A 16,714-nucleotide genomic window follows, 5' to 3' on the forward strand; every position below is an offset into this window, starting at 1 on the left:
GTTATGCTCACATAATGATCACATTAATGTGCATATTGAAGAGCGTGCATCATTTATGCTTGAGAAGAGGTAATATCTGACCTGGATGGCTCTGAGGCAGGAGGGAGTCTTCAGCTTGGGTTATTTTCCTTTCCTTGCTAGGGAGGCAGGAATAAAAAATACTAGGCCTTCCTGTCTCCCGGGGGAAATGACTCCCTCCTTTCTGAGAGCTCCAGTTCATTTCCTGCCTTTGTTAAGGGAAGCAGTGTTGGCAGCGTCCTGCTGCCCTTCTCGTACTTTAAGAAAGGAAATTTATTAGTTTCTCGTACTTTAAGAAAGGAAATTTATTAGTTTAAGCTTAGTTAGGTTTAGTGTTAGCCTTTAATTGTCTCTTTCCCCCCCTTGTCAGTCTACCACGTTTGTTGAACTCCCGGGTCTTTGAGGTATTTATTCCCTTCCCCACTCCCAAAAAAAAAATGGAGTCCGCGAACGACGAATATATTTTGTCAACGGACTTAGACCCAGAACTCCTTACTGCCACAGGGCAGGGGCCGGAAGGATCGGCCAGTGGTCCTTCATCCAGTAACTCTCCCACTAAGGAGTCGAAGCGCAAGAAGGCGCCATCTAAAAAGGACAAGGGGGCGAAAAAGGCTAAAGGCTCCCAGACATCGGGAGTGTCACGAAAGCACGTTGCGGCTGCTAGCCGGGTGCCGAGCTTCGGCACGATCACCTCCGTAGCTGAGAGGGTTAAGACGGACGCGGCTTCTAGCCGGTCGCCAGCAATCGGCTCCCTCCCTCCGAGGGCAGCGTCAAGCACCAGAGAGCAGGCATGGCTGCTAGCCGGTCGCCCGCGGCTCCTAGCACTCCAATTCCAGTGCCTCGGATCATTCCTCCCCCAGGGGGAGAACAATCCTTCCCTCAGCCGCTTCCACAGACTATCGCGACAGACCGGCAATTCATCGCGCCAGCCCTACCTGCACCCCCAATGGGATCTTCGGGCGGTAATGTACAACCGCAGGCGGCGGATTCAGAAGAGGGAGGGCTTGCCGCTTTAAGAGTGGAACTTTCCAATTTAATTCATAGTGTATTTGTGGAGGGCTTACAGGCCATTCAGGTCTCTTCCTCCCCCTCAGTACATGACTTAAATATCTCTCAAGATCCCTTGGAAGGATCTAGTCGGGATCATGGAGGGCCCCCTAGAGAAGAGAGAGACCCTCACACGTCCAAGATGCCATCTCATTTTAGGCGCCCGGGGGCCAGTTCATCCCCCGGTTCCTCTGACGATGAGGACAGGAAGGAGGGAGAGTTTTCCCCCGAGGAAGTAGACTCCCCACCACCAGAGGAAAAACAGCTCAGGCTTTTCTCACAGGATGATTTCTCCTCCCTATTATCTAAGACCCTAGCGGCATTGGACCCCTCAGACAAGTTGAGAGGCTCCAGGGAGTTTTTTCACAGGCATTCCGTGCCTCCTAGGGTCATACCAGTCCCTGAATACTTTACAACCCTAATTATGGCTGAGTGGGAGAAGCCCCTGGCAAGCAAGCAAATGCCAGTGACTGCCAAAAATTTTTATACCTTAGACTCTGCTTCTAATCAGTTGCTGCAGGTCCTGGTGGTGGAAGCCCCGGTTACTGCTTTGCATTCCTTTGATCTAGTGGCAAGAGATGGCATGGGCTCCATTCGGGACCCACTGGACAGAAAAGCAGAGCTCACCCTCAAAAGAGCTCACGAGGCTTCCTCCCTGGCGGTTAGTGCCTCAGTCACGTCAGCCCTAGTATCCAGGGCTGCCATAGTTTGGATGTGTAAGCTACAACAGCTTATACCTGATAAAGAGAAGAAGGCCTCAGAGGGCGTCTCCAGAGTGCTAAAGACCGTTACCTTTTTAGCATACTCCACTCTGGATACGCTCTCCTTCTCAGCCAGGGCTATGGCTACCCAACTAGCTGCCAGACGGGCCCTCTGGCTACGCCCTTGGCAAGCTGACCCTCACTCCAAAACAGAGCTTATGGGGTTTCCTTATCAGGGCAAGAAGCTGTTTGGAGACCAGTGTCAGGTCCCGGGCTGGGCTAGGAAACTGGGTAGTCATGCGGTCCAAGGTCGAGTTAGTGGAGATCAAAACAGGAGTCCAAATGTGTCCAGAAGAAGAGTCGTCAATCAAGCCAAGGGTCAGAGTGCCAGGAATTCAAGCCGGTCGGAGAGAGGGTCAGGAGCCGAAGTGGATGCGAAGCAGTCCGGAAACTGAATCGTTTCTTCCACGGAGAAACCTTTCAACAGCATGGGATTATATGATCCTCCGGTAGTGTGCTCATTAGCCCCATCAGTTACCTAGCCTGGCTCCTCTCAGTATTCAGGGCTTTGTGTCCATCTATACTCCCGTGCCTGCTTGCGACGGGTAGCTAAGTCTTTGCGTAATCTTTCCCTAAGCCTATCTATCTGTGGGGGTGAATCTTCTAACCTTGCCGGCTGACTCTCCTCATCATTAATCATGAGAGGAGTGGGAACTTCTGACTCCGATGGAGGCAAACTGCCAACTTCAGAGGAGACAGGGCCCCGCCTCTGCCTCTGTTACCAACTCAGCCGTGATCTGTGTCTGTTCAGTATCTAGATCCCTGCTGCTCATGACAACTAGTTGGACACAATTTTAATTGAGACCCGAGATAAGAAAAAAGCTCTCCCTAAGAGTTGTAGGAGGGATCAGAGAGGGGCATCCTCCCACTCCTTTCGTTCCTCTCACACCCTCCAAAGGTTTCGAGGTGATTACAGGAGAGGCTCCTGGAATTCGTATTGAAGCTCCTTTTGAAGGGGAGGTCGCAATTCCAGACCTCCACGCTTCTACCAGGCAAATGCTGATAAGTCAGGTGGCAGTTCTCGGCAGACCAAACAGTGATGCCGGGACCCTTCTGCTGGGTGGCCGCTTAACTCCGTTTGCGGAAAAGTGGAAAGCCTCGCACGCAGACCACTGGGTGACCCAAATAATCAACCAGGGATACCTAATCGAGTTCCGCCGTCCCCCCAATAAGAATTTCTCAAAGCCCCTCCCCCTCAGCGGAGACAAACTCCTACACACAAAGGAGGCAGTCCAACACTTAAGAGACATCCAAGCCATCGAACCAGTCAAGCACTCAGAGCGCTTCTCGGGGGTTTACTCCGTGTTTTTCACGGTCCCGGAAAGGAACAGGGACTGGAGGGCAATCCTGGACCTCAAGTTTGTAAACAAAATTCATCCTTTACAGAAGGTTCAGAATGGAGACCCTCAGATCCATCATGGAGGCCTTGACTCCAAGAGCCTTCCTAACATTGGTGGACCTGACAGAGGCTTACCTCCACGTCCCAATCCACCCGCACCATCGGAGATTCCTCCGTTTTATCTGTCAGGGCGACCATTATCAGTTCCGCGCCCTCCCATTCGGTCTTTTTTCCGCTCCCAGGGTCTTTACCAAGATCCTGGTGACCCTGATGGTCGAGGCCCGGAAGCAGGGGGTCCAGGTATACCCGTACCTGGACAACAGCTTAATATGCGCACCTTCAAGGGAACTCAGTCTAATCCACACCCAAATAGTCGTCCAGCTTCTCCAGGAGCATGGGTTCCTGATCAACTGGGGAAAGAGTCATCTTACACCATCCTAGAGACTGGTTCACTTAGGGGTGGTCATCGACACCCTCTCCAATCGCCTCATCCTACCCATGGACAAGGTGATCTCCATTTCCATCATGGCCAAGAGGACCTCGGCCTCCACATCGGTTCGGCTCATGGCATTAGCCAAGCTACAGGGCCACATGGTTGCTTGCATTCCAGCGATCCCTTGGGCCAGATACCACGCGAGACCCCTCCAGTGGTTTCTCAGGGTTCATCAGCAGGACATCATCCGAAAGAGAAACAAGCTCTTGACTCTTTCAACCCAGGCCATCCTAGGGTTGAAATGGTGGACTGTCCCATCCAGCCTGTCAGGGGGCCTGGGTTTTCCTGCACGATCCGCCAGTCCAGCTTTTTACCGATGCCAGCCTGATGGGCTGGGGAGCCACATTCCTAAACCAACCGGCTCAGGGGGTCTGGGGACCTCTAGAGATGGGCAAGAGTATCACCTTCTTGGAGATTACGGCCATTCACAAGGCCATACTGCATTTTGGCCCTCAGCTATCCCGGAAATATCTTCTGATCAGACCGACAACGTGGTGGCCAAAGCTGACGTCAACAAACAGGGCGGCTCAAGGTCGTCCAGGCTCCACAAGCAGGCATCGCTGATCCTCGATTGGGCAGAACTCCATCTAGCATCAATTACAGCTGAACACATACAGGACACTCTAAACGTGCAAGCGGACTGGCTGAGCCGTCAACACCTCGACGAAGCCGAGTGGTCCTTGAACACGGACGTCTTCAGTCAGATCTGCCTCAAGTTCGAAAAACTCCTAGTGGACCTTTTTGCGACTCCATCCAACTCGCATCTACCCAGGTTCTTCTCAAGGTACCATCAGACGGGGACGGAGGAAGTGGATGCCCTTATGTCCCCTTGGCCACCGGGGCTCCTCTACGCCTCCCCCCCCACTAATCCCAAGAGTCCTCAGACGCATCCGTATGCAAGAAGCCACCGTACTCCTCATGGCTCCAGAGTGGCCAAGGCGGCCATGGTACCCAGCGCTTCGACAGATGTCCATCCAACGCCACTGGCGTCTCCCGGACAGGCATGACCTTCTTCTCCAGAGGCCCATCTGGCACCCGGACCCGGGGTGGTACCACCTGACCGTATGGCTGTTGAGAGGCGTAGGCTGTTGAACTTCGGGTACAACTCTGACGTTGTTGACACCATCCTCGCGTCTAGGAGACCATCCACCCAACGAATCTACAGGGCCACATGGAAGGCCTTTGCAACTTGGTGCAACCAAGTTGCACCAGTACCGCAATACCGTGGACCGGCTCAAACCAAAAGTAGTAGACATCCTATCCTTCCTCCAGGATGGAAGAAAATTGGGACTCAAGATCTCAACTATGCGGCGTCAATTGGCTGCCATCGCCACCCTCGTTCTCCGCTTGTCAGGCCATCCAATAAGTGCCCACCCTCATATCAAGGCATTCCTGAGGTGTCAAATCCTCCTCACTGGCTGTCACACACAGATACCCTGCTTGGAACCTAAAGTCTTAAAGGCTCTTACCAAACCTCCGTTCGAACCCCTTAGAGTGGTAGACTTAAAGTGGCTAAGAATGGCCTTGTTTCTGACCGCCATTACTTCAGCACGAAGGGTGTTAGAACTTGGAGCGTTATCCATCAGACCCGATTTGTGCGTCTTCCGCCGGGACAGAGGGATCCTACGCACTGATCTCTCATTTGTGCCAAAGATCAATTCTCATTTTCATCATGACCAGGAGGTGGTGCTACCCACCTTCGTTCCTCCCTTCGTTCCTCCCCCTCGAGCCAGCAAGAAAAGGAGTGGCACTCCTTGGATGTCAAAAGGGCACTGAAGATTTATATTAGGCGTACACAATATATTAGAGCCTCTGACTCCCTTTTCATAACTTGACTGCCCCCAACAAGGGGAAAGCAATGTCGAGGGCTGCAATCAGCAACACCATCAAGCATTGTATCTCGCACGCCTACAGGGTGTCTGGTCTCCAGACACCATTCAACATCACAGCCCGTTCCATCAGGAGTGTGGCCACCTCGGCAGCCTTTAACCAAAGAGTGTCACTAGAACAAATCTGTAAGGTGGCGACGTGGTCGTCGGTATCCACCTTCAGGCACTACGGAGTCGACCTGTTCGCCCAGGAAGCAACCAACTTCAGATGAAGGGTGCTTCAGGAGGTGCAGGATACCTAATCGATCCCTCCCTATTCCTAAGTAGCTCTGGTACGTCCCGAGCTGAAGACACCCTCCTGCCTCAGAGTGAGAAAGAGCCTTGAATTACTTACCGTGAAGGCTCCTGCTCTGAGGTACGGAGGGCGTCTTCTCCTCCTGATGGTACCTGCAATTGCAATTGTAAAAAAAAAAAAGAGAGAAGACAGAGGAATAGTTACTATAATAATGTTTTTTCAGGGGAGTTTGTTATTTGACTCCTGTTGTTAAACATTTCCATGAGGTTCAAATGCATGGGTAGTTCAGTTATTCTAGTTAGGTTCTTCCGTCTATCTTATGATTTTGCTCTTCAATGACTGGAGCTCTCAGAAAGGAAGGGGTCATTTCCCCCTGGAGACAGGAAGGCCTGGTATTTTTTATTTCTGCCTCCCTAGCAAGGAAAGGAAAATAACCCGAGCTGATGACGCCCTCTGTATCTCAGAGCAGAAGGAGCCTTCACGGTAAGTAATTCAAGGCTCTATTTATGCTTGAGAAGAAATAATATCTGACCTGGATGGCCCTGGCTAGTACAGTCTTGTCAGATTTTGGAAGCAAAGCAGGGTCAGCCCTACTTAGTACTTGGATGGGCAACCACCAAGGAAGACCAAGGGTTGCAGGCAATGGTAAACTACCTCTATTTGTCTCTTGCCTTGAAAACCTGACAGGGTCACCATAACTCAGCTGTGACTTGATGGCACTTTCCACTACCAGAGGTGATAGGTACCAGATAGGAAAAGAAGTGAATAGATGTTGTGTTAAACTTGGAAATGCTGGTTGTAATTTCTGTTGTCATTACACTGTTCTTTTGTGCTTGTTATCGGTTGTAATCTGGAAGCAGACACTCAAATAACCGAAAAGGTTGTACGGTCCATCTCTCTCTGGCTTTAATTTTTATGACATCCTATAAAACCTGGTAGCAGTCAGCTGCTTAGTGAGTTTATAAGTGCGCACCCTGTGTATTTCAAGCTGAGTTTGCCTGTCACATCATAGTGTCATGATAATGTCTTTTCCGAGGCATTTTATATTTGGGAATGTTCAGCCTAAGCCTAAAAGATGCTTCCATTTAACTACTTACAAGGAGCAAAAGATGGCCGTGGCTTACTTTGATGTTATCTTTTAGGACAGAAAAACTTGAATCACTAATGCACATACCAGTAATATTTAGTAAAATGCGAATAGTAGTATTTACTAGGGGTTTGCATCAGATAAAGCCAAACCAAAAAACCCCCGAAAAAACCTTTTCAGTATTTTTTGGGGGGTGTACCCGAAAAAATGGCGGAATTTAAGGGGAGCCAAAAAACGGATCCCTGAATATTGCCAAATTTATTTGGTGCTATTCAGGGCTGCTTTGGCCCCGTTATCATTTTTTTAACCCCCTCCCTCCCTCTACCCATTCCTCACCTGCTGGCTGTGTTCACTGCCGGTTCTGAAGTCACATGGACTTTGGAGCTGGCAGCAACACAGAACTGAAGGCTGAGGTCAGATCAAGCACATCCTCCAGTTTTGCATTGCTGTCGGTTCCAAAGTCCACTTTGGTGGCAGCGGTGACACAGAACTGAAGGCTGCGCTTGGAGCCAACGCATCCTTCAGTTCCACATTGCTGCTGGCTCCGAAGCCCTGGACTTTGGAGCAGACGGCAATGCAAAACTGAAGGCTGGGCTCACTTGTTCCGAGTCCTGCCTTCAGCTCTGCGCCGTGTATTTTTCGGGTCGGGTTTAATAAATCCAAACCCAAAAAATACCGGGGGTGGGGGTGGGACCGTGCACAGCCCTAGTATTTACACAAGTCTGTACTTAAACAACTTGGAAGTGAATTGCCAGGCTCCAGTAGAAGCCTCAGTTATTGCTTGTGTTGTCAGGTTCAGGCCTTAATGTGGCAAGTAGGCCCATAGGATTTCTCTTCTCAGCTTGTTTAATCCAAGAAAAAACACTGATCGACAGAGGACTGATGATTGGCCCTAGAGGATGTGTGTCCATTTGTGCCGCAGCTGCCATTTATGAGTGAATGAAGATCAATTAAGAAAATGGGACCTATGTTAAACCTTTTCACTGTTGGCCTGTTGTCAAGTTAAAATTTTATGGATCATGAGAACTGTTCTCTTAGATCTAACTTGTAGTTTTGCCATCTTCAAGTAAAAGTGCTAAATGTACTGCTCCTTACATTTTGAAAAGATACTGTATTCTAAGCTCATGTAGCAATATATAAATACTATGAAATAGTTTAGGAATAAATGTTTTTATAATACGAGAACTAAGGTGTTGTAAATGGCCTTTGATGATATGGTAGACAGTGAGATACAGCTTCAAATCAGCTTCTTAAAACAAATATTTAAAACTTGAAGCTGAAAGTATTACAAGTATCAGATTGGCTTATTGGGTGTTTTTTCATTATTTTGTTAGCCGATTAAGTGATGTTCTTAAGAGAAAAAGATTGCCAAAACGTGGGCCCCGACGGCCAAAGTATTCACCGCCCAGAGATGATGACAAAGTAGACAATCAAGGTACGCCTGTGGACAAATATATACTGTGATACTGTGACTTCTTACTCTTTGAATAAGAGAGGTTTACTTGCAAGCTCTTAGTACAATCTTGAGAAGAGAGTGCTGGCTTTTCTTCTTAAACTGTAACTTTCTAGTGATTGCTGTAGCATCAAACAGAATGAAAGAAATATGCCCCAAAAAGCCCAGATGCAGAAGGCAAGCGAAGATCTGAATACGTGGTTTCAGATGCAAGCATATGACAACATTTTAAAAGGAATGCTGAATTAGTATCCCTTGAGCAGATATCCTAAGGCTTCTGAAGTATTCTGCACTACAAGTGCTTGGGGAGTACTTTTCTGGCTTGATTCCATTTGCACATTTATTCTTTTGAGAACAAGCGTTCCCTAAATGCTAAAGAAACTGCTTGCTCTTGATGTAGTGTAGAACTAAGGCTGCTTGACCTCTTAATGGATTAAGAGTGTACAGATGTCAATGCTAATGCATTTGGAGCTGCTGTTAGGTTGTATGGTTCAACAACACATGTCTAATATATTTGTGACTAGATTGTTGTGTGGGTGTCCATGGATAATCTGTACAGTATGTAAGTTCTTCAAAATGATTTAAAGATGCATTGGAACTACTGTTTATGCAATTGGAAGCGATAATCACATACTATTGATGGGAGGATGGTGATGGTATTCAGTGCACGATGTGCTATCAAAGAACATGAGTGTCAGTGGGTTTAGTCTGCTGGTGGTGAACTTCAATGTACTTAAGCTTTCATTCTGATAGTGTCTTTTTCCTCCCCACCCCAAAAGCTAAAAGCCCTACAGCTACTCAGTCTCCTAAATCTTCCTTTTTGGCAAGTTTGAACCCTAAAACATGGGGAAGATTAGGCACACAGTCCAATAGCAACAACATTGAACCAGCACGTACAGCAGGTGTCAGTGGTCTTGCAAGAGCTGCCTCAAAGGATACCATATCCAACAACAGGTAACTTCTCAAATAATCCTTACTATGCAAAACTCCCTTCTGGCATGATAGCTTCTATTATGTTGATAGTTTGAACTCTGTTGCCCATGGTCATTGTGGCATAGCAAGGGGATTAATATGAAATCTGGTTGGGAGAAGAGGACAAAGAACTTCAGGTTGGGAACAGTGTGAGCTATTCAGTGATTGGGTGAAGTTTAAATAATGGTGAACTGCTGGGAAAGGAGAATTGCCAGGAAAGGAAGTATATGCCTGGAAGATAGAGGGTAAATTTTTAAAATAAGGATACAAATTTGGTAGAGATATAGTAGACTGGAATAAGGGAAAAGATTTGTAGCAGTCTCTTGACTTCTATGGGAAGATCTTCCCCCCTCAATGGCAGTCTTCAAGCAGCGACTGGACGAACACTTGTGAGGGTTGCTTTAGGCTGATCCTGCATTGAGCAGGGAGTTGGGCTAGATGGCCTGTATGGCCCCTTCCAATTCTATGATTCTGTCTCTTAAGCTTTCCGATATTGAAAGGCTTGTATACACTGTAATTATGTACTTAAGTTGTACAGGGGAGCTGTGCGTGTAGTATGCAGCCTTTGAGCGTTTAATATATTAAACTATACTTTCTTATAGAGAGAAAATCAAGGGTTGGATTAAAGATCAAGCCCACAGATTTGTGGAGCGTTACTTTAGTTCTGAGAACATGGATGGAAGCAACCCTGCACTAAATGTGTTACAGAGACTTTGCACTGCAACTGAACAACTCAACCTTCAGGTTAGGGTATTTTTGTTTAATATGGAGGCATTTTTTCAAAGGAAAAGCGAAGATACTATGTTGTTGCCTGTAAGTATGTGTGAGCAAGTCTCATCTTCATTTACACACAAGCTCTTTCAGTGCTTAAAATGCATTTCATATTGTCAAAGAAAGTTTTCTGTTAAAACTCGTGATTCTTGTTAAGGTTTTTTTTTGGAGGGGTGTTACCAGTTCTACTGACTATAGATACATAATGATATGTTGTTAGTGACCATTTGTGGCAGACATCTTTGTGTATGACCAGTGGCTTGTAGTGCAGTTTTAATTGCATCACCTTTTGGGTTCCAAAACGCATTACTTCTCTCCCACATATATACTGCTAATCATCTTCAAATAGAATCTTCAAGGATTTGTCCACTGTAAAAAAAGGGGGGGAGGGGGAGAAAAAGGGCTACTTTAGGTGTCGTATCTAAAAACTGAGGGATCCACATAAGGCACAATAGGAGCTGAAATCATTTGCAAGCTGGAGCAATATAGGAGTTTTATATGGTGTTCTCATTTTGGTGATGGCCTGTCATGCTGTGGTGTACATGCAGAGAAGATAATTGTCCCAAGTCTTAAAGGCAAAAATGTTACTTAGGTTTAGAATATAGCCAATTTCCCCCCCTTTCTAACAAGAACCGTTGCAGATCAATTGAGTTGTATTCAGGTAAAGGAAAATACAGGTCTTGCACAGCCCTTGGAAGCAGTAGCTGCATCTTTTTAAGTGCATCCCAAATGACTCCCGTTATTGAGTAGAACAAATGCAGTACAAAGGGGTGTTTTTTTTCTTCTTCAGGTCAGTTAAGAGGGGTTTTTTTTGTGTGTATATCTGTACGAATAATCAAACTCCAAAACTTTTAATACTTAATTAGCCATTAAAATATCTCACAGTGCTGGTTTGTAAAAAGAAAGAGCCTTCAATGTTCTTATGCAACTATATTTGAAACTATTTTTCTTGAGAAAAATAAGTTAAGCTGAAATCTTTAGTTCATTTGGGGATGACTACTTTAAATAGTACTCTTTAAATACGCACTAAGTTCGTATTGGAATGAGCGGTGGTCCTAACTCTGCTGGGGCGGCTTTGTGAGCAGTTGCCTGGAAACTCTTTAGGCATCCTGTTTTGTATGTAGTGCCCCTTCATGGGTATGCTGTCAGTGGAGTTACAAAGTCAACAGGTAGGTATTTAATAGTGAATCAGATATGGGGCTGTATCCGGCAGCCACTCCAGAATCATCATAATTGGCAAAATAGTGCTAAGCATGGGTTAGAATTTGGGTATTAAAATCTCTGGAGTTCACACACTTATTTTAAAATTTGCATTTGTGGAGTGATTGCCTAAATAAAAGCCTTGTTCTCATATATTTTTTTAAAAAACTGGTTGTTTCAGGTGGATGGTGGAGTTGAGTGCCTTGTAGAAATCCGTAGTATAGTCTCTGAGTCTGATGTCTCTTCATTTGAGATCCAGCATAGTGGGTTTATGAAACAGCTGCTGCTTTACTTGACGTCCAAAAGTGAAAAGGATGTTGTAAGCCGGGATGTCAGATTGAAAAGATTCCTTCATGTGTTTTTCTCTTCTCCTGTAAGTATCCTGTAAACTTCAGTATTATTGGGGTCATTTCATAGCTGTGGTACATATGCGCAGTCTTGAGACTCAAGGAGAAGTAATTCTAAATGCCTGTGAACAGCAGCCATGTATGATTTCCTCTTTCCTATTAGAATCTGAATGCAAACTTGCTTGAAGATAAAGTCTTTCTACGAAACACATATTGCACAGTGAAAATATGGTGTGGCTTTTTATGTGCGGTCTCACTTAAACTGTAGATTTTAAATAAATGAATGTATTATGCTTTTGTGCAAATGTCTTGTTTGTTCAAGAGAATCTGCTAGAGCAGTCACTGTGAAATATCTTCTGCTGGAGAGAGTTCTCCACTGAGGCTTCAGGCGTCTTGAGCAGTGGGTTATTTTCCTTGTTCCATCCGGGGAAGGCAGGACTAAAATCTAACTTCCTGTCTTCCTGGCAGGAAAATAGCCTGCAGAAGCCCAGTTTCCTCCTGCCTTCTTGAGGGGGAAGCAGGATCCTGGCAAAGCTCCATGCTTTAGTTAGCGTAGGAAGAATTTGATATTCTTATTCTCGTTCGTTCTATCTTCTACTTCGTATTCTGTATTCCTATTCTTCATTGTTCCCAGTCTACCCTCACCAACCCCTCCTTTTGTGTGAAATTTTTTCTTTCTTTGTGAGGGACTTAGTTAGACACGGGAGGATCCAAGATGGCGGAGGCCATTTCAACCCGGGAAGACAATTTATTGTCGGTAGAGGATTACCGACTAGGTTTAGTTCAGGCGGCTCGCCACGACCCTGATTGCCCCAACGGCCGCAATAGCGAGCCCTTAGAGGAGAGCGCTTTGGAGATCGCGCTGGAGAGCGCGGAGAGAGACGCGGCTCCCGGCGCCAAAAAAAGGCGCGGAAAGCCGCGACTACAAAGAACGGAGTGGGGGAAAAGAGGCGCGGCTCTAAATCGACCGGTCACAAAGCGAGAGCTGGGAAGAAGTCTCTCGCCTACTCGGCAACCTCTGTGAGCGCAACTACCAATGCCCTCTCGGCTGCAGCACCCAATGTCTCCCGACCCGGAGTTGGTAACGTACTTCCCCCCCCTTCTGAAATGGCGGGACAGCGCGTTTTCTCCCAGCAGGAGGCAGACGATTTGGTGAACTATGCGCTGCAAAGGCAGTGGCAAGCTTTTCAAGCTTACCAACTTAGAATTCCCCCCCTTTCCATGGACGGGGCCCATAGGGTCTCCCTCTACTTCACTTTCTCATTCCCAGAGTACCAGAGATGGGGAGTCTGCCCTAAATCAGGCCATGACTCCAGCGCCTGTTCAGCCCCAGGCGTCTACCTCATCTCAGTGGCCAACTAAAGCTGCACTGAAATCAAAGGGATTGGATGCTCAGACTAGTCAATTGGATTCCTCCATTTCCTTAGACTCAGATCAAGAGAGGGAGGAAGGAGAATTTGACTCAGGGGACGAGTCTTCTCAGTCGGATGATCAGCCTACTAGATTGTTTAATGGGGAAGATTATCAGGGATTGTTAGCTAAGGCTATTCTAGCCTTAGATTTAAATGAAGAGTCTGATTCCTCAGAGGAACCTAAACTCAAGTTAAAACAAGGAATCAAGGAGTGTTTTCCTAGAAAGAAAGCATCCAACAACTTGGTTCCCTTTCCTGAACTCTTTATAAGAGCAATCAGTGATGAGTGGGAGAATCCTTCATCCAGCAAACAAGTGCCTCCTACTATTAAAAAATTGTACACCTTGGCACCGCATGCCATGACCATGCTTAAAGTGCCCCTTGTGGATGCCCCAGTGGCAGATCTACAAAATCCTGGTTTGGTTCCAGAGGATGGTGTAGGCACCCTACGCGACCAACTAGACAGAAAATCAGACTCTCTGGCTAGAGAGGCGCATGAGACCTCGGCACTTGCAATTCAGGCCAATGCAACCATGTCCATCTTTGCTAGGGCCTCATACTTGTGGACCAAAAAACTCATTCAGTTAGTACCTGAGGATAACCACAGGGATCGGGGGGAGGCTACAGTTGTTCCTGAGAATCTATCCGAACCCCCAGGTGTACTAGGGAGTGAGAAGGTGGTAAGGAACTCTTTTTGAAATTGATTGGCAGTACCTTGAATCTTATAGAAGTTGTTTTCAAAGCCTCACTCCCTAGTACACCTGGGGGTTCGGATAGATTCTCAGACAAATTCCCTTTCCTTACCCCCGGAGCGAATTTGCAAAATTGTCACCTTACCATCCTCCGTGATCAAGTCGAGATCAGCATGTCTAATGAGGTTAGCAAAGCTCTTAGGACTCATGATCTCATGCATTGCAGTGGTACCCTGGGCTCGGTTCCACTCGAGACCTCTCCAGTGGCTCTTAGGACCCTTTCACAAGGACATAGCCAAAAAGAGGGACAGACCCATCCACATTAGCCAGAAGGCAAAGCAGGGGTTACGATGGTGGACTCACAAGCCAAACCTTCAGAAGGCAAGTCAGTACATTCACGACGAGCCTCTACAGCTATTTACGGATGCCAGTTTGGAGGATTTGGGAGCCACCCTCAACAGACACATAACCTAAGGCCGCTGGTCTCCAGCCGAGACCAAACTTCACATCAATCTATTAGAGATGAGAGCTGTCAGGTTAACCCTCCTCAAATTCTCGTCAGTCCTCCAGGGTCACCACGTCCTCGTAAGGACGGACAACACAACTACGAAGGCTCACATAAACAAGCAGGGAGGGACCAGATCATCCTCCCTTCACCTGGAGGCAGTAGCGATTTTTTCATGGGTACAAATACACCTCAAATCGATACGGGCAGAGCATATAAAAGGGGCCCTCAACATCCAAGCGGACTGGCTCAGCCATCAGACCGTAGATGAGGGAGAGTGGTCACTAGATCACGATGCCTTTCAGCTCAGTATTTCCAAATTTGGCACCCCTCAGGTAGATTTGTTCCCCTCGGACGCAAACGCCAGGCTTCCCAGATTTTTCACAAGATACTTCCATCAAAATGCATAAGGAACGGATGCCTTGACCAGTCCATGGCCCAAGGGCCTAATGTATGCCTTTCCTCCATTGCCAATTATACCCAAGGTTCTAAGGAAAGTCTTCCAGGAGAAGGCCAACGTCATACTCATTGTGCCCTTTTGGCCCCGCAGACCGTGGTTTGCAACCCTTCAACAATTATCAGTCCAGGAAGCATGGAGGATTCCAACTCATTGGGGAACACTTCTTCAGGGCCCTCTAGTGCACCCAGACTCCGCATGGTTTTGTTTAACTTCCTGGCACTTGAAAGGGGACTCCTGTTAGAAAAGGGTTACTCCCAGGAGGTCGTAGACACCATTATGGAGGCGCGACGCCCGGCCACACAGCGCATTTACAATGCCTCATGGAAAGCTTACGTACGTTGGACAAGAACGAAAACGGTCGATCCCTTAAATCCAGGGATACAAAAAATCTTAGAATTTCTGCAGGAAGGGGTAAGGTTAAAGCTCTCAGCTTCTACCCTAAGGAGACAAATAGCTGCGATCACTACAGTAATACCTACCTTAGAAGGTGTCCCTACATCTAGGCACAAACATGTGGCGGCCTTCTTAAAAGGGGTATCGCAGACACAACCACCAGTTGTTCATCGATTCCCTTCATGGAGTCTTAATCTAGTCTTGAATGCACTTACCTCTGCTCCCTTTGAGCCCCTCGACTCAGTTCCTTTAAAATTCCTTCGCATGAAGATTTTGTTTTTGGTGGCCATCACTTCAGCCAGGCGGGTATCGGAAATTAGGGCATTATCTATCAGAGAAGGTCTCTGTGTGTTTCATAAGGATAAAGTGGTCTTGAGACCAGACCCGACGTTCCGTCCCAAAGTAAACTCTCCATTTCACAAATCGCAAGAAATCAATTTGCCTTCCTTTTGCCCAAGACCTTGTTCTAGGGAGCGCTCCTGGCATTCTTTGGACCTTAGGAGGGCGATCCGTACCTTTATCCGTAGAACGGCGGAGTTCAGGAAGATGGACTATATGTTTGTAGGCATTAGCAACCCCACCAGGGGTAAACAAATGTCAGTGGCAGCAATTAGTTACACCCTTAAACATTGCATTATTGAAGCCTACAGGGCTAGTGGGAACCCTGTTTTGTTTGGCATCACAGTTCACTCCCTACGTAGTGCAGCCACAACGGCTGCTTTTAACAGACAAGCACCATTAGAAGAGATTTGTAGGGCCGCAACATGGTCTACAATCTCTACCTTCATCAGGCACTACAAGATCAACTCTTGGTCTTCTGCGTAGGCGTCCTTCAGACGAAGGGTGTTACAGCAGGTAGTGCAAGAAGGTTCGTAACCCGCCCGGTTGGGAGCTCTTGAAGGTCCCACTGCTCAAGACGCCTGAAGCCTCAGTGGAGAACGGAGCCTTGATTACTTACCATGAAGGCTCCTTCTCTCCTGAGGCGGAAGGCATCTTGCCCACCCTGATCATACACTGAGCACTAATATCGAACCTTCAATCTATGATAAATTTCTTAAACAACCACAAGGTGGATGCCTTGCATAGCTTGAGCGAGCTAGAACCCGTAGTTCCCTCTACTGTCTGTTAACGTTCTGTATGTTGTTCTTGCTGTTACCCGTTGGTAATATTATCAGTTTTCAGTTATAATTCTTGTCCATTGAGCTAGGCAAGCCGGTAACTGGGCTTCTGCAGGCTATTTTCCCGCCAGGAAGACAGGAAGTTAGATTTTAGTCCTGCCTTCCCCGGATGGAACAAGGAAAATAACCCACTGCTCAAGACGCCTTCCGCCTCAGGAGAGAAGGAGCCTTCACGGTAAGTAATCAAGGCTCCGTTTACAGTGAAGTATGTAGAATAATCTTAAGTAACTCTGTCTTCCCATGATTGGTTATAGTGCTTCTAAATGACAATAGTTTTAATAATGAAACTTAACTTTTAATTCCAGCTTCCTGGAGAAGAACCCCTTGGAAGATTAGAGCCATTAGAAAATGCACCTTTGTTGGCATTAGTCCACAAAATGAATAATTGTCTTAGTCAGATGGAGCAGTTTCCAGTGAAAGTCCATGACTTTCCAAGTGGAAATGGAACAGGGAGCAGGTAAG

The 16,714-nt window shown here is 46.9% G+C and overlaps 1 protein-coding gene across 4 annotated transcripts in view; it reads left to right on the forward strand.

Moving 5' to 3' along the window:
• TRIP12 (thyroid hormone receptor interactor 12) overlaps window positions 1-16,714 on the forward strand; it is a 112,173-nt gene that overhangs the window by 69,054 nt on the left and 26,405 nt on the right. For all 4 annotated transcript variants that reach the window (XM_056850242.1, XM_056850243.1, XM_056850244.1 and 1 more), the window contains 5 exons: window positions 8,204-8,304; window positions 9,102-9,276; window positions 9,897-10,038; window positions 11,447-11,638; window positions 16,558-16,709. In XM_056850242.1, coding sequence (XP_056706220.1) covers window positions 8,204-8,304; window positions 9,102-9,276; window positions 9,897-10,038; window positions 11,447-11,638; window positions 16,558-16,709 — 762 coding nt within the window. The remainder of the gene's footprint in view (window positions 1-8,203; window positions 8,305-9,101; window positions 9,277-9,896; window positions 10,039-11,446; window positions 11,639-16,557; window positions 16,710-16,714) is intronic.

The sequence above is a fragment of the Euleptes europaea genome, chromosome 5 (assembly GCF_029931775.1).
Source record: "Euleptes europaea isolate rEulEur1 chromosome 5, rEulEur1.hap1, whole genome shotgun sequence".
In the NCBI taxonomy this organism is placed as follows: Eukaryota; Metazoa; Chordata; class Lepidosauria; order Squamata; family Sphaerodactylidae; genus Euleptes; species Euleptes europaea.